This window comes from Thamnophis elegans, chromosome Z (genome assembly GCF_009769535.1).
Source record: "Thamnophis elegans isolate rThaEle1 chromosome Z, rThaEle1.pri, whole genome shotgun sequence".
NCBI lineage: Eukaryota > Metazoa > Chordata > Lepidosauria > Squamata > Colubridae > Thamnophis > Thamnophis elegans.
The window spans coordinates 91,116,074-91,136,513 of NC_045558.1; the positions used below are offsets into that span (position 1 = coordinate 91,116,074).

At 39.3% G+C, this 20,440-nt stretch overlaps 1 protein-coding gene across 3 annotated transcripts; it reads right to left on the reverse strand.

The window, feature by feature from the left end:
- Positions 1-18,409, reverse strand: ACBD4 (acyl-CoA binding domain containing 4). 3 transcript variants are annotated; one of them, XM_032235810.1, is made up of 11 exons: positions 18,283-18,409; positions 15,248-15,335; positions 13,641-13,761; positions 12,569-12,653; positions 10,340-10,472; positions 7,673-7,765; positions 6,662-6,762; positions 4,648-4,723; positions 2,661-2,878; positions 1,158-1,211; positions 1-738 (listed from the first exon to the last, which is right to left on the reverse strand). In XM_032235810.1, the coding sequence occupies exons 2-11, from the start codon at positions 15,327-15,329 to the stop codon at positions 628-630; spliced, it is 1,074 nt and encodes a 357-aa protein (XP_032091701.1). In that variant the 5' UTR covers positions 15,330-15,335; positions 18,283-18,409; the 3' UTR covers positions 1-627. The 3 variants fall into 3 exon arrangements, with proteins under 3 accessions (XP_032091701.1, XP_032091702.1, XP_032091700.1); XM_032235811.1 differs by having other exon boundaries at positions 10,340-10,460; positions 18,162-18,407; XM_032235809.1 differs by having other exon boundaries at positions 18,162-18,407.
- Positions 18,410-20,440: the final 2,031 nt, after the last annotated feature.

Below are 20,440 nucleotides of genomic sequence, written 5' to 3' on the forward strand. Positions count from 1 at the left end.
TTCTTAGGAATTATTTTTTATTTTGTTTTGTTTTTGAACAAGTAGGTGTTATAGACAAATAAAGACACCACAGTTTATTTAATATGAAACTATTTTCCACAGCTATAATTTAGTTTATAGTTTTAAGCTATAATAATTTTTTGTCTGCGACAAAAAAAGACATTGTCACATTCATTGCTCCTTACATATTGGGGAGCTGGTAGCAGAAATGTTCCTTTCCTGGACTAGTTAAAAGTTTGTTTACCATTCCCATGCCATTCAATTTCAGAATCAAAGCAGAGTTCAAGATTCCTTTTTTAGAAAACCACCACAAAGTTAAAGTCCATTGGCTTATCGGGATATATATTGTCAAAGCATCAATTTCCTTTTGCACCTTTCTTCATGCTGATGGAATAAGGATCTGTACTTAAATTTTCCTTTATACTCACCTTTATCTTTAGTTTACATTTAGTTGTAGAAAATTAAAGTATCTTCCACTCTCAACCACAGGATTGTAGCAAGATAGATTGATAAATATGAAAAAGTATGGTAAATGGTAGGAGTCCGATGTTTGAAGTTCAAACCCAACTTTTGAGGCATTTTCAGGAGGTTTTTCTCCCTGACTATTATTAAATGACAATAAGGGATTCATCGCTTCTGTCTCTGGAAGTACCAAAGCAACCACTGGACAACAAAAGGCCAAGCCAGCAAGAAAAGCCAGGTATGAGGAGACAGATGTACAGGCCAACTTGGCAGGTCCTGTGAGATTAAAAAAAATGGCAGAGACTAAAGAAAAAATTGGAAGTGCTTGTCAACCTTCCTGGATTCTAGAAATCCAGGAGATCTGCTTTCTCCAATCCATTTAATATTTCTCAGATTAAGATTCAGATAAAAATGATTAATAAGTGAAAGTAACTACTTTTGAAGTTTTATTCATTAATCAAATATTCTTACTGTTTAATGGGAATTGATGGTGTGGAACAGGAGGAATAAATATGTTAATACTAACAGAAAACATTTTGACATAAGCTTAGAGGAGACTTGTGCCTTACTACTATTGCTGTCTATATTTCTCATTTAAGGCTGCACTCCTCTCAGAATTAGCAGCCAATTATCTGGTACCATCTAGATGCTTGTATAAATGTATTTGCAAAATTTCCCATCATGAGTCACTATACCTTTGTATCAGGTACTTTGGATGGAGGGCAAGGTTTCAACATGGACGTATGGGGCTGAAAGACAGAAAAATCAAGATGGATGTAACAACTAGCACACTACTCCTCTCTCATTCTATTTTCTAAGTTGAAAGTGTATATCAAATATCAGAATAATTGGGGGTAACTTTATACATGGATGGGGAATGAGAGATACATGTAAAATTTTAACAATGTTTTTAAGATCAGAATCCTTGACATTTTATGTAATTTTATAACTCTTGCTATATCCATTTATGTAAACATGTGAACTACGGCAGATGCCTTTTCGTTTATTTGTATTTGTTTTAAATATAAGTACTTTGTGTTTTTTTACGGAAACACTTGCTTTCTTCTCTTAACAGATTTTGCCACTGCTAGTTAGTGTGAAATCAGACAATTATCAACCTATCCATATAGTCAATAGGGTTATAAAATAACAATGATCATAACAGTACATCTAGATACATCAATAAAACCTGGAGGAGGAGAGGGCTAGGTATGACAGAAAGAAATAAAGATAGATTCAGTGGCTTTATTGGGACCTAAGGTGAGGATTCAGAAGTATATTGAGAACAAAACAGAATAATAATACAAAGCAGAATTCAGCAGCTATAGCTAAACCACTGTGGCCCTATACAAGTCAGCTTAAAAAAGCTCCCTGGAAAGTGAATTCAGGGACCCTAAAGCACCCAGCTAAAAGGATCTTGCCCACTTTCCTCCAGAGCAATAGATACAGCTTTGATGCATATCAGATTCTTTTCTAAAGATCTTAATATATGAGCAGTGGACTGCTTGTACTGATGAAGATATCAAGAGTTCCAGCACTACAGTACTGGAGGAAAGTTAGGATCTTCTATTTGCATTTTGATTCTACTGTAGTTTAGGACTTTATCATAATAAGCTAATGGAATGTGGGCAGTCTTGGTGCAACCAATGTCTCACCTTGGTGGGAAGGTAACAGTGCTCCGTGCGTCTTCGGCATTTAGTCATGCCAGCTACATGACCACCGAGACATCTCCAGATAGTGCTGGCTCTTTAGCTTTGAAACGGAGATGAGCCCTGCCCCCTAGAGTCGGGAATGACTAGCATATATGTGTGAGGGGAACCTTTATCTTTAATGTGGGCAGCCCTTCAGCACAATAGCTCTTTTAAGGCTGAATTAGTTTATAAAGAATTTGTTGTGGAGTAATCTGTGCTTACAGTTCTAAAATTGTAATTCTTAAATTTTCCCTGTTATTCTCCCCATACTTCCTTTTGTTACTCCCCTCCCTCTCTTCACCCTATTTCCATCAAACAGAGTTAGGGTTGAACTAGTAGAACTGCAGTTTTCAAAATCTCTATGCAAGAACTCCAAGACTTTTGATTTGCAACTTGTCTTCCACATATTCATTTTTTATATGTTGCTTCTAGAACTTTCTGAGCTCAGCAATGATTTGTACTTTTATAAACCAACATGCTAGTCAGCTATTAGAGGAAGCAATATACCTGCAAAGCTGCCCATGATTCCAAATATTTGAGTCTTTCCATCACTTTTTTCATATCCTGCTGCAAAGCTTGAATGGTGTTCATCACCTGCAAGGTCATGTCCTTCTGGGTCAAGACATTTATCTGGCTCTCCCTGGTGGCTTCAGGGTTTTGGCTGATCTCAGGTGGGCCAGTCTGCAGGTGTATAAGATGAGATGAACCTGAAAGATCCATTGAAGCTGTAGCAAAAAAATAAAGTAAAATGGATAGATAATGAGACCTCGCTATTTTAAATGAAGAGGGTCCCAGAATTTAAATCTGCCTGGATACCATATCTATCCTTGTGCGTCAGAATTAGATGGGAAGGCGCAGAATAACATTTAGAGGGCTTACATGGTTTTTTCTTGCAATATAGGGTAGATAGCTTAAATATAAGGGATTCCAATATATCAAAACTAATGACAAGTTCATGTATTTCACTGAAAAGGGCAGCCAAATCTTGTTTGGAAGCTATGAAAATAAAGGAAACATTGTTCACAGTCCCTAATCTTTTAAGCTAATCAAACAACAGGACAATCAATAAAAACAAGACAAGGGGAGTGACAAAAAACTGAAGGGAAGAATAGTGACCAGCTAAATCTACACTAGTATGTTACTAATTAATCTTCCACAAGGTCAAGACTTGAGCTGATCAAGAGAATTCTCCAACATAACCAAGGTAAGAAAGGATATCTCTGTATTATCAGTTGAACCATATGCTGTATAAGGCAGCCCAATCACACTGTTGGATACCTGTATGTAGGGTTTCTATATTGTGCTCCAGAAAACCACCATCTCCAGCTTCTTGAACAATGCTACATTTCCTCCAGGAGGTAATGACAAGTGATTGGTATCTGACTGCTATACAGTTCTGGTGTTCAGTTTACAAATGGCCTAGAACAGATTTTGGAAGCTGGTATACAACATGCCTGTTTTGAGTAGTAATTTTTCTATTATGCTTTTCCCTAACTGTGTATTGTCTAGGTGCTTTGAATGTTCTGCTAACTGAAAATTGTGGAAGGTATTGTCCTAAAATATTTATGGAAAGAAAATTGGAAGATATTATTGCTACAAGAATCAGATGAGTCCATCAAGAAGTAGAATAAGAACACAGGATATGATTATCAACCCCTGCCGAGTAAAACTTGTAATTTAGTTTTGGAATGGAATTACTGTTGCATGTTTCCCACCCTTTCTTTAAACAAAAGATCCTAGATTGGAAAGACATATTTTCACTACATTTTTCAAATAAAATACTCCTTGTAGTAAATTATCAAATCAGGAAGGAAAACTTGTGTATATCTGTCTATAGGAGTGATACTGAATGGAAAAGGACTTTCACATAATGGTTCATTCAAACTCCAAACTCTACTCTCATCATATTTAAATACAGCTTGTGAGATTCAGTTCTAGTTCCAAATGATCTTAGCCTTGGCATAATTTCCCTTTTTTCCCCTCTGATTAATGTGTAAATGGAAGTGGATAATAGATGTTGGTCATATTCCTGATTGGCTCTGGCTGAAATATGTGGTAAAATAACTGGCCAGAATTCTACAATATCTCTCATTTGTACCTCACTCCTTCTGAAAACTGACTTTTATGGCTGCCCAATTCAACATCTAACCCTATTTACTTTTTGTTCTCATCTTTTCTCTCAAGGATTATTTCTACAGTGGAAACACAACAGAATATATTTTGTGGATGTCCTTTTAGTAGTAAAAACATATATTTTCTGCAAAACTTACACATTTTATCTTTGCCTTCATTACTTCAGAATGAAAGCAAATTAATTCTTTTTCAGACCTGTTTGCACTCGTGGATGAAACATAGGATTTTGTTGCCAAATGCATGAGCCACAACACCTATAGGCATGTCCTAGACCTGTCTCTGTGCTTTCTTTCTGAAGCAAAAGATTAGGTGTCCCTTCTATTTATCTTCCTTTTCCAGCTAAGGATACTCTAAAACTTACATCCTGTTTTCTCTGTAGCTTGATTCCTGGGAGGGTTGCTCAAGGGAAAGCTTTGTTTGGCTGATAGCCTTCTGGCCTATGGAGAAAGAAAAAGTAAAAAATTAGAATCTTTTTTTTTGCCACTTTAATTACTACAGTGTTCCTCTCTCCAATTCAAATTAAAATGAAGATTAATTGTTAGGAAACTACCTAGTTTTCTTTTGGAAACCTTACAAAGTGCCTTAAGGGATTACAAATGTTATTCCGTGGAGAGGAAAGTCATAATATAATCCTAGAGCTACTGTATCTGGAGTAGGGTGCCTGAGAGGCCAAGTGTTCAAGTGGGATGATTGACCCTCCTTAGCAATGCTGTAGGGGGAATAAACTTGTAACCCATTTTTTTTAATGACAAAATATTAAAAGCCAAAACATGAGATGCCTTTTATCTCCCTATTGTTATTTCAAATAGGTTTTGAAAGTTTACTTATCACGGTTTATATGTGTGTGAGTAAGTGAAAATTAAACAACCAAGTGGTTTTGTCTCAGTCCATCTGTTCAGATCTTGCAAGCCTTAATGTACTAAAAAAAACACCTTTGATATTGTTGCACATTTTATTTTACCTAAATTCATGTATCTAGAAAAGAACTTTGCTTTAGTTTGATTGAACAGCTCAAATTACACAAGTCACTCATTACATGTCCTTAAAAGATGGATCTTTAGATAAACATGGCTTAGGACCATGAGATGATTAAAAGATTCTTTTAAAAGAATCTGATCACAGCAAAATTAGTTCTGTGATATACCGGTAAATGATTAGATATAGCAAAACTGACAATGGGAGAACAGAATATAATTTATTGCAACCTCCCTAAACAATTGAATTTGTCAGTGTAGGATCAGGATACTCTACTCAGAGGACTTTTCCTCATGGTTTCCTAACTGTACTACAGCCTTCGCTCAGTGACCATTTTTAGGCTGTGTCTTCATAATCTTTATTTCCTTCACATCAAGAACTTAAAGCTGCCTTTAATTGTTCTAGTTTTAAAATATTTTTCCTCTTTTGCTGACACAATTTTTGATGTGGATATGATCCATCAGTGATATGATTACTGGTGCAGTCAGGAATGGGATCTGCAGAGTTTCTACTGTCTTCTTTAGGTTCACGGAGGTATATCCACTTCCTTCTTGCCCCTGGTTATTACCCTCCAAAGCCATTCTTGCTTGGGCTGCAGGAGGGTCTGGACACACAAAGGCCTTGCAATGCCCATGTATTGCCTGCTGGGGGCTCTCTGAAGCACTTGTGAAGTCTTACAGAGACTCCTGGTATGTACAAGTTTATAAACACAAATTTAATATTCTTCTGGGAGAGGGATGGATTTGTTTTTTTAAGCTAAGGCTTGTCAGAACCCTTCAACAAGTGAAGCATTATAAGTTCACTCTTTCTGGCAAAAGGTAATTTTGATGTTGTGGTAGTGCCATTTTACCCACTAAATAGGCCACTTCTAGGAGCTGCTGGCCATGGCCACTTGATGGCAGCAGTAGCTGAGATGGAGTTTGCTTATTATTGATGGCTCCTTCCTGTTTTTTCTGTGGCTTCTCCTGTAATTTGGCAGCTGGATTATTTTTTACATGGATTTAGCACTCTTTCAGAAAAGTGCTAGACAAATTGACAAGCAGCATGGGCCATCTCTGTGCCTGAGCTGTTTACTTATTTACTTATCAAATTTATACAGTTGCCCATCTCATGAGAATGCTTGGTGGAAAGGAGAAATGAAACAGAAGAATCCACCAAGTGCTTTTTAAAAAATTCAAATATCCAGAATACCACCAACTACAACCACTACCTTTGTTACTGAAGCAGAATAGTTATCAACAGTAAGGACAACCCAATTTACGATGGCATACTTTTCTAGCAATTTATGTACTGGATGGCAGCATTTTGGCATAGACCATTTGGCTGTGTTTAAAGGCAGAGTTTTTAGATTAAGCCTCTTCCTTCTCTTTTCATTTCCATTCCTTGTATCATTTCATCACCTGGTGAGTCTCCACCTGTTCTAGGGTATCACAGAACACCCCATTCTCTGAATCATTTGTCACCTGGCTGCTCTTTATAGCTTTGTTGGTAAGGCCAGATCCTGCAAGAGAAGAATGGCTCAGAATAAAAATAATAAAGTAGAATAAGAAAAAAAACAGAACAGATATGTGTCGTTGTGAATACATGTGCAAGTGATTGTATCTTACAAAACCTGAACAGCCAGATGTCAGGTATTATGCCTTTCCCCATAAATTAGGACCAATAAGGGACGCTTTAGTACCTTACTAAAGTTTTAAATGTTTAAAACTGTTTTTGTGGGCATATTATTTAAATTGGCTTTGCAAAATGTCAGATCCACAAGAGTCTGGTAATGGCAGTGGATATACATTTTATAAAGAAAAATAAATCTGAATTGCCCAGGTATCTTATCTGATTTACAAAAGATAAGGAAAATAATACACAGAGGTCTGATTTGATCCAATTACTTAAATTATATACAGCACATTAAGATCCAAGAATCAAGCTGCGCATCAATAAGCCAATAGGCTGATTTCTAATTTATGACATTAGTTTTTAGAAAGTGGAAGGATGAGGAGGAAGAAGGAAAGAGCCCCCTACTTCAAATCAGCTATCTCTTTCTCACAATGGAAATGTCAACAAATTTTAGCTTTGGTTATTTTAAAAGACATCTTATGAAGAAGGAAGTAATTTCACCCTCTCACTACACACTTAGTTCTTAATGACTGAATTCATAAGGAGCAGGAAGCAGGCTACCAGCTCTTCTAATTATACAAATATAATTTCCTCTTAGGGGTGAATGTTTGCAGTGAACGCAAAATCTTCCCTCTCCCTTGGCATGAAGTAGCTTCACTCTATAACGATGATCCTACAGTAAAAATGACTGCATTATTCAACATAAAGTGAAAGGAAAGCACATTATCTACTGGGAATACATGTATACACAGGGTACAAATATCCCCCCATTATAGCATTTTATGAGATGCACTTGCCTGTTTGCTTCCACTCTTCATATACTGGTGGATTTGGACAGATTTCAGCAAGTCCATCTAATGAACTGTTTTGCAAAGACGCAGTCTCTGAGTCTGGATTAATTGCAAAAGAATAGAATGTTTTTCAATGTTCATCATTAAAAGCCTGGGGTGTATTAGTTTTCCCCTATCAGCACTACATCTTTGGTATTAGGGTTAGGTTTGGGATTAGGTCTAGTTTTGCTATTCCTGTAGAAATGATTCAATGAAGTGCTTTGCTGAATCTGTACTTCAAAGACAATAAGATCTCCAGCTTCTTGAAAGGTTGACATGGCTGATTTTAGGGACCTCAGCAAAGATGGATTTCAAATCTAAACACACATGCCCAGAAACTTTAAGACAGCCACAACAACTTGTGCCAAGTCTTTGATCATATATAATGCCTTGGAAGCTTTGAGGAACCAATCCAGTTCTTGCCAAATGATTTGCAAAGTCTTGCTTCATACCATGCTTTAATTTAATTTAAGCACAAGAGTATTATTTATTGAAGCTAATGGCCACAAGGCAAATAATATCCAAACTGGGTATCACTGTTTCCAGGTCTCTGGAATTCCAAGACAACCTCCTGATTTAAAATGGATGATTAGCAGAGAGGGGAGTAGTCACAGAACAGAGCAAGCAAAGAGCTCTTTAACTACTCTTACAGTATGGAACAGTCTGGGCAGAAACAGCATCTTGGCTGTAAAGATCTTTTCATGTCTTCTTTAATACTTGGAAAATAAAGTTCCTAAAAATGGTTGGAGACGCCTACCACACTTTTCATTCAGGAGCTGAGGTTAGCATGCACAGAACTGCCTTCTAATTTTCTTCTTACAATGAAGTTAAGAAATAGGTTAGACTGAAAGAATTACAAAATCAAAATCATCTTGTGGGCGTCTATAGTTGAGATTAATGCTTTACCCAATGTTTCCACACTGGCTGCCTTATTTTAGCAGAAAAGCTTTTAGAATACATAAAAAAGAGTGACTCTAGAAAAGACCATCCACTGAGCTAAATGAAGACTTTTACTCTTCCTTGAGTAATTTAAGGAAACAAAAAGGATATAACTAAAATGAGAAATTGCTTCTACTGCTCTCTTCCCAATTGTTTGGCAAAATTACAGTGAAAATTTTAATAAACAAATGTATTTCTACCAAAAAAAGAAATTAGGCTTAGGAAAAACTGGATCTGTACTCATGGGAGATTTTTGAGATACGCTATTTACTGGGTTTGAGGATCTTTATTTTAGTTATTTGATTTATATCCTGCCTTCAAGGAACTCAAATTAGTAATCATTCAATCCCCCCCATAACCATCCTGTGATTTGGATTACATTAGAGAAGGTGAATTGCTCAGACATTTGCTGAGCTACCAACAATATAAACAGAAACAGCGTAGTAGCGTATATAGACCAAAATAGAGGCGTAGCAGGGAGCCACTCCTATGAATAGCTCAGATGGCCTATATCAGATGCCACTCAAAGGCAGAGAACACATAGTGCCAAGCCATGCAGCCAATTTGATTGGGCAGTTTTCTTGTATTTTGCTAATACAAATGGCATTCAAACTTAGCATGGGAAAAGATCACTCCTAAGCACCTTCACAGTCCTGGTACCCTGGCAAGTTCATGATCTCACAGGTTCTTGAAAGCCAGATAGGCAAACTGCTACTTTATTTTACCCACAATGTCTCCAAAGTTATTTCACTTTGGGAAATGTTAACTCTTCACTTTTAATTGTCTGCTGCTACACTGCTGAATATAAACTGCAGCCAAGCCCACTGGACAGCAGAGAACCCTTTGTTAAGGACCCCATGAATTTATCCCAAAACCAGTTTGCAGTGTTGCACAGTGAGGCATGAGTTACTCATCCTATTTTAGCTTGAACTATACATTAGGGAAGTCACCACTGGCTATATTCACATAACTTTTTAAAAACCAGATTATCTACTTTTCTGGGTTCACACAATACCCTGAATCATAAGCCAAACAAGCTTGATTTGTATTGTTCAGCTACAAAATATTAACCATAGTTAATCCTAACCAAATGTAATATTGTATGTTTTGATTGAATACTTGCTAGGTCTTTAACTAACCTGCAAAATGTGTTATTAACCCAGCCATTGAGTGGCTTTTGTTCATCACTGCAGGAAGAGGTTAAGAGTTGGGGACAGGCCAAATCTCCTTTTAAGCCTACTGATCCCAAGCTGCTCTGTAGATCTTTTGAGGGCTGCTTCCTCTGCCAAAGTCCCAAACAGGCCAAAGCAGGTTTGACTGCTCTACTCCAAACTGATTTGGAGATAGGTCAAAGTATCTAAGATTAGGGCTTGGGAGGCAAAAACAAGAAGGAAAAAACAACCATCTAGTTGAAACTCCCTGGCCTAGAGGACCAATCTTCCATAACCAAACGTGTCTAACAAGATCTTTAAATTCCCAAGAAGAAAATACTCTGTGAACTAAATTACATGGAAGCACCAGCAAAGTGACTTCACACAGAAGTCAAGGAGCCAAAAGAAAGGAGAGAGTAAGATTACTTTTAACTTTAGGTTGTAGATCTTGAATTGAAAAGCGTATAGCTATCTAATCACAGCTGCTGGTGAAAGTATCCCAAATGCCTCCCTCTCAACCTGCTTTTGCTACCCACAATCATACCTGATTTTTTCTTGAAGAAGGATTCGGGTGGTCTGGGCATATCATGGATCACTTCATAGAGGGGTTCAAAGTATACAAACATATCCTCCGAAGATTTGTCCATCGGCACAGTGTTGATCACCTGCCAGAAAGTCTAGAAGTGATCCCAGGTGGTACAACACCATTCTCTGGATCCCCTTGAGAGATCTGGAAGCAGTTGCAGTGATTGCATTGTTGAAATGACCTACTGGGAGGCTCCTGAGATGCCTTCTTGATTTTCATAAAAGAATAGCAGGATCTCTACTTGCACTCAATAAAGGCATTCCAGCTCATAGATGGGCGTGACCCGTCAAAACCGCGGTCGACAAAAGCGCGCTCGGTGAAAGCGCGTACGTGACATCATCACAGCGCGACGAAAAAAATTAAAAATTGAAATAAAAATAAAATTAAAGCAAGTCGATTCACATAAAGGTAAGGGTTAGGTTTAGGTTTAGGTTTAGGTTTAGGGTTAGGGTTAGGTTAAGGGTTAGGGTTAGGGTTACGTTAAGCGTTAGGGTTACGTTTAGCGTTAGATTAAGAGTTAGCATTAGGTTTAGGGTTAGGTTAAGGGTTAGGTTAAGGGTTAGGTTTAGGGTTAGGTTTAGGGTTAGGTTTGGGGGGGTTAGGGTAAGGTTTTCGCTTAAATTTTACATTTACCGATCACAGCGCGATGTTTTCGTCGCGCTGTGATGACATCATGTACGCGCTTTCGTCGAGCGTGCTTTTGTCGACCGCGGTTTTGTGGTGGAACCCATAGATGGGTACCTACCTGAGAAGTTTTCTCCCTGCTTGTTTTCCATTTAAATATTTTTAGAATTAGTTATATTTCACTAAATTGGCCAGACAACGACTTATCTTTGAAGTAGGGAAAAAGAAGCAATGAATTTTTCTAAGTAATTATGACACAAATTTGCCTGCAATACAAATCTCCAAACTTGAATTCTGCTAATACTTTCTAATTAAGCATGTAAATATTAGTATGCACCCATGTTTCCTCAAGAATAAGACTGGGTCTTATTTTCTTTTGGCATCCAAAATAAGTATTAGGGCTTATTTTGAGGGGAGTGTCTTATTTTTTCATGTATGGGAGGCCCACTACTTCTCCTTGCTTATGGCGGGGCAGGAGGTCATGCGGTGCTGCTGTGTGTGAATGGGCGGAGCTACCCCACAGGCCCCACTGGCTTACTTCAGGGCTCCCCAGCTAGGTCCCCCAAGCGCCAACAACTGCCTCACCTTGCAGCCATGGCACCAACACTCCATGCGGCCTCCTGCTCCATTGCAGACACAAGCAAGCAGGAGAAGTGGGCTGGCGGCCACATGGGCTCCTGCTGCAAATGGCTGTCAGTGCTGCCACCATGAGGCAGATGTTGGGCACGGATGTCCTGCCTGTGAAGGCCCTGATGTAAGCCGGTGTGGGGCTTATGTGGCAGCTCCACGTCCCCCTGCCTTGCCTCCTAGCTGAAGCACCTCGAGCAATCAGATGGAATGGTGTGAGAGGCTGCACAGACTCTTAAGTAGCACTTATTTTAGGGTAGGGCTTATATTAGGCCCATATATAAGAAACATGCTAGGGCCATGATGGCGAACGTATAGCACGCATGCCAGAGGTGGTGCGCATGCTGTTGCCCCAGGTCAGATCTCCGTGGCATTTCTTTCGTGAGCTTCTCTTTCTCTGCTAACGACAAAACAGAAGCTCACAAAAGAAAAAGATCTTACCTCTTGTCACGCTGCCGGTGTTGGGATACCCCGCCTCCTGCTGGCCAGCTGGTCTTTGGATCTCTGCTGCACATGCGTGCATGCTTGCGAACGTACGCACCCATCCAACCCTAACCCTTTCAGTCTGGGCATGCGTGTGCGCGCAGTTTGGGTACTCGGTGTCTAAAAGGTTCGCCATCACTGTGCTAAGGCTTATTTATAGAATAGGTTTTATTTTCAGGGAAACAGGGTTATAGCTATTACGTTATAATAATTAGCATGTTTGTAGTAAGTATATAGTTAGAACCAAATAAAATATATCATATAAATTTAGTTGTATGAATTTTAAGTCCTTAAACATAAATTCAAGCTGAGTTTCCTGTCGTTTCTTTCTTGTCTTCTCCACTTTGCATCTTTTAGCAGCCCACTTACAGTGACACTCCTCACTATAAGGAGTTCCCACAACAACCTCATCCAAAGCCCAACCAACCGACATTAATATTTTGCACCATTTACCTTCTGGGCTGCCTTCTTCATTTCCATAATATAAGCAGCCATGGCTTCCTCTTTGGTCATTTTTCCCAAGCTTTTCCAGGCATCCCTGCCAAAACCCCAAAATATCTCTTATCTTGGGCAAGAGCTTCATTAAAGAAAAACCTGCCATAGGTTGAACTAGTTAGAAATTCAGAATCTCTCATAATGGTTCATTCTTAAGGATTTCTTATGTGTGAGCATTAGGGTTAATCACTCAGAATGACTGGTCATTAGTTTGTGTATACTATGAATCATATTCTCTTTACTCCAATTTCATGAATACTTTAAAATATTTACAGTCCAGGTTGAACATTTCAAGCGGAGGACTCTATTTAAAACAATTATAAAAATTTAAAAATGGATTGGCTCTGCAAGCAGTTCTAATAGACATTGATATGATTTAGATTAATAATGAATCTATATCAAGATTAAGTCTGGATCCAACTCAGTTAAAAAATAGGAAGTGACAATGATAAAAATAACAAAATTATAGAATTTATGAGAGAAACTCCAGAAGAGGCCTTTTAGCTCTTCTAGTCTATAGTCAAAATCAGTGGTATTTGGGAGAGAGGCAGTGTCAAAATAGACAAGATGACAGTTGCATCTTGGGAATAAAGTCCCACTTTTTGTATATGCCAAAGGGGTGGGGCTTTTGGGATGATGTCATCCCCACCTATTTTGTCCTGTTCTATAAATAATGCTTTTCCAAATGGGAAGCTTCAAAGAAAGCCCTGTTTCTTGTTGAAATTACATGTCTGTAATTTCTTTACAAGGATGAAACAAAACAGCACTTTTCTGCAATTAACTTATTGGCTGATACAGACAACACATCGACTTTTTCACTCTCCAAATCTATAGGACTTTTTAAGATCAAAAGTAGCAGTTTTGTACTGGATCCAGTGAAATTGAACAATATTAATTGGGTAAGCTTATGTATTAGTTTGCAGATACTCTAGCATTGAAATAGCATCATAGGCTAGATTCTAACAAAATTGCTTAGCTCAAACAAAACCTCAGAAAAGACACTGGGAGAATTTGTCACTGGATTTCTTACCATTTATATCTGCCAATAGGATCCCAAAATCCTGGCCTTGGGATCTGGCATTGACCCATTGTTGCTTGCTTGTAGTAACCATAAAAACGTAGCATTTCTTCATACGAAGGCCGATAGGAAGCTGAGGAAATGGAGAACATGTTCAGGACCCTACATGGAAAGAGGTATTTGATGGCAAGATTTCATTTTTAAGGTTCCCAATTGTGGTGGAACCACTGGCTGAAGGGAAGGGGCACCTCTAAGGGAAGTAGTCATTCCAATGTAGAGTCTATTTGGGGGAAGAAATATCTGAGGTCAAACCAATTAGGCCTATACCTGCTGACCCATGAGTCTGGCGAGATTTTTCTAATAGATGAACAATAAAATATCTATTGGATCTATCCATCAGTTATTCTGGTTGATTGTGCCTGACACCAATCTGTCTCCAGCCATAGTTCAATACTGAAAATAAAACAACTGAATCTAAGTTCACATATTTTTTTTCTTTAGGACATTTCATAAGGAGGAAATAGGTGTCAATATATAAACACATCAGCCTAGTCCCGTGATGGCGAACCTATGGCACGCGTGCCACAGGTGGCATGCAGAGCCATTTCTAAGGGCACGCGAGGCGTTGCCCTGTCAGCTCCAGAGCCTGATTTTTGGTGGTTTTTCGCTCTCCGGAGGATTCCCTGAAGCCTCCAAAGGGCGAAGAACAGCCCAATGCAAACCAGAAATGAGGAGAGAGCTGCCTGCACGGGGGAAAGACAAGCGGCAAGGAAAGAAGAAAAGGGGCTTCTTTCCCTTTTGCTGGCTGCTCTGTTTCCCCCCTCCCCCGTGCTATTAAAGGGGATCCTGCCTGATCGCTGGAATTCAATTCTTTCCTTGCCGCTTGTCTTTCCCCTGTGCCAGCAGCTCCCTTCCTCATTTGTCTATTGACTGTAGTGTCCAGGATCCTCTTTGGTGGTGGGGGTGGGAGGGATTTAGCAACCACATTCACACCTGCCGGAGTAAAAAGGGACCAATCTATACACAGGAGAATGATAAGGGAATTTTTTTTGACACAGGAGCACACTTGAGCATCCCCCACCCAGCTCTCCGCCCATTTGTGGCAGAGCAACTTTTCCCCTTGCTAGGTGTTAGTCAAGGGGAAGCAGCCAGAACAGGGAGTGGCAGGGAAGCCTTGCGCAAAAATGCGCAGTCCCCGAAGGTGAGGGGGGCATTAAATTATGTGGGTGGGCACTTGAGTGCGTGTGATAGCGCGCACGTGCATGTTTTTGGCAGCCGAGGTGAAAAAGGTTCTCCATCACTGCCCTAGTCACTCAAGCTAAATCACAGGTTGCTATGCAGTTGCTCTTTCTGAATATTAACCGATAGCCATTATTGTTTACATTCTTCTACCAAGTTGAGTGCTGCATGTAAAGAATGAAAAAAACCTGTAGAATTCTGCATCAAGATATACTGCTCAAACTGGGGAAAATAAGATTTTTAACTTTTTTTTTCTGAATTTATATATCTGGCTTCTTATTCTTTGTGGCTGTTCGGAGAAGCCTGACAACTTTTGCATTTGGCGCCAGCACTTATAGGTGAGCTAAGTAACCTGAGAAGATCCTCAAAGAGATTCTTACCATTCCTGGGCAAGCCTTGAATGACCTGAACAGCTGCTTCAAACTGTGTCTGGCAATTCGCTTCTTCTGTCTTCAACCCCATTGGTACCTAGTCAGATTTTTAAAAAGAGGTTGAAACTTGGAGCATGCAGACTCCAGGGGAAAGGGGTATAGAGATGAGTGAAGTGGTAGAAAGAAGGATTTTTCTTCCAACGTTTTTCTCCTGCTCAGTGACTTATGAGTTACAGCAAGATCCCATTAGAGAGCTATGCTTTCCCCAAGATCCTGTTTATTATAATTAACTTTGTTAGTTAAAATGAATAATCGGTATTATACAGAAAAATGTATTTACAAAGAGTATTTATAAAGCAATTGGAGAAGTTAGTCCATAAAGTCTTAGTTATATAGAAGAGGTAAACGTCCATAGATATACAGCCAAATTAACTTCCAAATTCTTGACTGAGCTGCAATTCAATCTCTTGCTCCTAATGATGATTCTAGATAGGGGTTCCTAGCATTACCAATCAAAATACATGTGCAGCTATTCTATCCTGCCAGTGGTGGGATTCATTTTTTTTTACTACCAATTCTGTGTGCGTGACTTGGCTGGACTTGGCAGGGGAAGGATACTGTAAAATCCCCATTCCCACCCCACTCCAGGGGAAGCTTACTGCAAAATCCCCATTTCCTCCCAATCATCTGGGACTCGGGAGGCAGAGAATAAATGGGGGTGGAGCTAGTCAGAGGTTATATTTACCAATTCTCCAAACTACCCAAAATTTCCATTACCGGTTCTCCAGAACTGGCCACAACTTGCTGAATACCACCTCTGTTTCCCTCCTTATCATATTTTCTGCAAGTTTTTTTAAGTGTGAAGTAAACTGGAAGGTTAAATGAAAATAAGTCTCCATGCCATTAAATTCTGTGACCAACATGGAGGGATTGTTGCAGAAAAGTCATATCTGGAAACACCTAACTCTAAAATGCATATCTTACTGTGAGATATTCTATAACTTAGGCAGGGAGAGAGTCTCTTAAGAATCTTCCTCATGTGCCACTTTCTCTGATTGAGCACTGACACCATACCAAGAACGCCAGGTTCTTCTAGCTTAGGTGAGCAAAGTTCCAGTTTCATGATCTGTGTAGCTTTGCAGGACTTGAGAATCAGTTGTTTCACTGATGGAATTTTAGCTTCACTTTGTTTCATTGCTGTGTCTGAATTTAGAGCTTATTTTCCCAGTCAGCCTTAAGTGCAATTCTTATCTAATCAGTTTCAAGACTTTATATTGCAATCTACAAATAAAGATTTTGGGAAGCATGCCCAGGCAGGTAGGTATGCAAAACTAGTGTCATACCATCATCATCATAACTTTCAGTTGAAGTTCAAAAGCAAAAACAATTAGGTCTTGACAACCAGTTAGCTTTGCTTTACAGATAGCCCTTGATTTATGACCAAAATGGAGCCCAACATTTCTGTTGCTAAAGTGAGACAATTATTAAGTGAATTTTGCCTTATTTTATGACCTTTCCTGGCACAGTTGTTAAGTGAATTACTGCAGTTAAATTGGTAACATGGCTGTTAAGTGAGTCTGGCTTCCCATTGACTTTGCTTATCAGAAGGTCGAAAATGACTCTGGGACACTACAATTGTTATAAATATGAATCAGTTGCCAATTGTCTGAATTTTGATCACATGACATGGGGATGCTGTAATGGTTGTAAGTATGAAAAACAGGAATCAGACACTTTTTTCAGCATTGTTGTAACTTTGAAGACACTAAATGAACTGTTATAAGTTGAGAATTATCTGTAGTACCCAGAGTTCAGATTTTTTTTACAAAAACAAACAAATCTAAGACTATTAACTTGAAAACAAAAGGGATGGGTAGTGATAGCCAGTTTTTCCTAACTTTTATTTATTCTATTAGTCTAGGTCAGAGGTCCCTAAACTTGGCAACTTTAAGACTGGTGGACTTCAATTCCCAGAATTCTCCAGCCAGCCTAGCTGGAAGCCAGCATTTAGAAAGATAAGAACTTCCTAGAACAGACCAAAATCCTTTCAAGTCCCAGATTGTGTTTCTCTAATTGACCAACCAAATATCAGCTGAAAAACAAACAAAAGGGTCAGGTGTGTATTAGCTTTTTCATATCCCCCAGCCACTGGCAATGGGACACAGCTTATCTTTTACTGAATGTGATATTTAAACATATTGCTAAAGAGCTATTGACCATTGTCTGTGATACATTTTTCTGCAGGAAATCCTGAAGTTTACATTAGGAGTACCTACTCCATTGATGCCAAGAGATGCCATTTCCTCAACTAGATCATTCAGACAATGCCAATAGAGTATTACATTCAGTCATATTCTATGCCAAGCACTGCAGTCACATGACATGATTTCTGTTTTCAGAGCTAATATGAGAGGCAATATGTTGCCTCTTTTTTGTCTTATCATGCAATCCATGTTCCAGTGCTTCGGGTATTAACTTTGACATCCTCTTCCATCTTTCTCTTGTAAGACATTCCCAACCTCCTGATACAATGCAGACTGAAATGCTTTTTACCTAACTCAGATGAACATCTGTAGCAACTATAAGTGTTGTCTCCCCAAGCATTCCAAAACAAGAATCTGATTTCCTAAATCCATTCTTCCCAAATGCCAATTTATTTAGCAACTGGTTTGTTATTCCTATGATAATTTCAGATAATGCCTCTGCCTGCATTTTAAAACCTAAGCATTCCTATGTGAATCCTGATCGCAAATTCCCACCGCCCTCTTCTGATCCTTGAGTATCGGCAGGCCTGCAGTCCCTTTCTGTAATTGCATTTGATGATTTCTTTGTTTCTGGGTCAACGTGGAAGCCCGGGGCTTTACTTCCGTCTTTCTTCCGTCTTCCTGCCGCAAAGATTATTACCGAAAGGACGTCGGCTTACCGAAAGGACTATATCGCCGGCATCTAATGTCCGTCAGGTGAACCTAAATCCGCTGCTCAGCGATGATCCCCTTTTTTTCCTTCCAACAATTATGACATGGATATCCCTTCACCAGCCCTACCTCGTACTCGGCTGCACAAATTGCTGTGCTCACTTCCCTCTGTGCCTGCACATCGCGTTTGTCAACTTCTTGTTCACTGCAGTAGCAGCTGTTTCAATTTTGACCTTCTGAGTCCCGCCCATAATCGTCCGTATCACGGTGAAGCGAGATTCAGCAAATCATTGCACAGCCAAGAAGGTTACGCCTCTCATCTCGGCCAATTAACAGAAGCAAATTCCCCCGTCTTGATGCTACATACCTCTCTTTATTATCTTGTCCCTCGCCGTGTGTTTTGTTTCGCACCTCCATAGCTTTACCTGTAAAATGTGCCTACCAGCTCCTCCTCCTGGTAAAGAGCTTCTTTTTCTCCATTTAATAAATCAGCTCTTGGGTTCATTCTAAATGCACACAAGCAGATGTAGTTTCCTGAATGTTTCTTGTAAACTATGGAATTGTCAACCTCGTGAATTTCTTTTAAGATAAAGGTGTACGGAGTTTCTTCAGCACTTGTCAATGTGAGTTGAAAAGAAGAGCCTGAAGGCCACAACAAGAGAGTGTAAAAATCACATGGAATCACTATTCATCTTATTTATTCATCTGAATGAAATGTATTGGTTTATTTTGCTTAGCAAAAAAGGCATGGTGGAAGCGTTACCAAGTTGGATATATTGTAAATTTATGCTGAATACTAAGCAAACTTATTTATTTATTTTTATTTATTTGGTTTGTCAATCGTTTACAAGATAATAGGTATAAGAATAAACATGAGTATGAATGAAATGGGTACCAATAAATGGGGACAGTAGGGAAGGGACAATAGGCACAATTGCGTGCTTATGCACACCCTTACAGACCTCTTAGGAATGGGATGAGGTCAACAATAGACAGTCTTAGGTTAAAGTTTGGGGTTTTTGATTTGTATATTATGTATAATTGAGGATTTTATTTGTATTTTATGTCGGATAAAATAGAAACAATTGAACTTTGGGGCCACCTTATCTTGGCTGTAAAATTTCAGAAGACTACTAAATGGCAGAGAAGGACTAGTGTTCTGTATCCTTTTTCTACCATTCGTAGTTTGCAACCTTGCAATGGCAGCTGCATTACAATTTTTGACTGTGTAGTATCTTTATTAGTAACTGGGCAAGAGTGGTAATTCAGCAGGTTCTGACCAGTCCTGGAGAACTGGTAGCGGAAATTTTGAGTAGTTCGGAGAACCAGTAAATACACCTCTGACTAGCCTTGCCCCCATCTATTCTCTGCCTCCCGAGATCCAGCTGATTGGGAGGGAATGGAGATTTTGCAGTAACCATTCCCACCAAGCCACACCACACCCACCATACCACGCCCGCCAAACCACGCCCACAGAACCAGTAGTAAAAAAAAAAAAATCTCACCACTGGACAAGAGTATGAATGAGGATACTTAAAAAAAGATACAAAGTCAAGAGAGAGACCATGTGAGCTGTTGCCCAGAAACTGCACTGTATTGGCTTTGATTTTATTGCCTTTGAAAGATATGCATTGAAGATACCACACAGAAATCATGGAACAGAAATCCATGGACTATTCAGTGCCAGTTTTTAAAAACATTTTTTATGTTTTAATTGATTGTATTTTTGTTTTTAAAATGATTTAAAATGACTTTTCATCTTTTATTAACCCAGACATATGATTGATTAATCTACTGTATGTGACCGTATGGTTAATCAACTGTATCCAAGCCTGGATAAATGGGGAGGGTTGGGGAAAGCAATGGTGAATTATCCTGTAAAAAACATCACTAGAACACTTTATGATGATAACTCAACATGACTCAGATGTGGACAACCAACAGACCTTCCAGGGTGGGTGGTAGCCCTCAAGCTACTGGAAAAGAGCAAGGGTTAGCTTTTAGTTGTCAGGGTTTTTATGAAGTTGTTGGAGAAAGCTTTTGGGAAGCCCATCAACTGATGGTGCCAGTGGTGGGTTCCTACCCATTCAGACTGGTTCAGCCGAACTGGTAGTGGTTTGGCGGCCTGGGTCGCTGGAACTGGCAGTCACCCAGGCCTGCTATGCCCCTGAACTGGTTTCCCGGGCAGTGCCATCTTGTTTTTCAGTTCTGCGCATGCACAGAACAATTTTAATTGCACTGTGCATGCACGCGCAGCACGCACATGAGCAAACCAGACCCACCCCTG

Excerpts from the sequence above, each read along its gene's own strand:
- ACBD4 (XM_032235810.1), bottom strand. The coding sequence starts at position 15,329 with ATGGGGTTGAAGACAGAAGAAGCGAATTGCCAGACACAGTTTGAAGCA. Across the intron at positions 6,763-7,672 it reads TGAAGAGTGGAAGCAAACAG|GATCTGGCCTTACCAACAAA; the intron begins GCAAGTGCATCT and ends CTTCTCTTGCAG. Across the intron at positions 1,212-2,660 it reads AATCATGGGCAGCTTTGCAG|CCCCATACGTCCATGTTGAA; the intron begins GTATATTGCTTC and ends TCTGTCTTTCAG.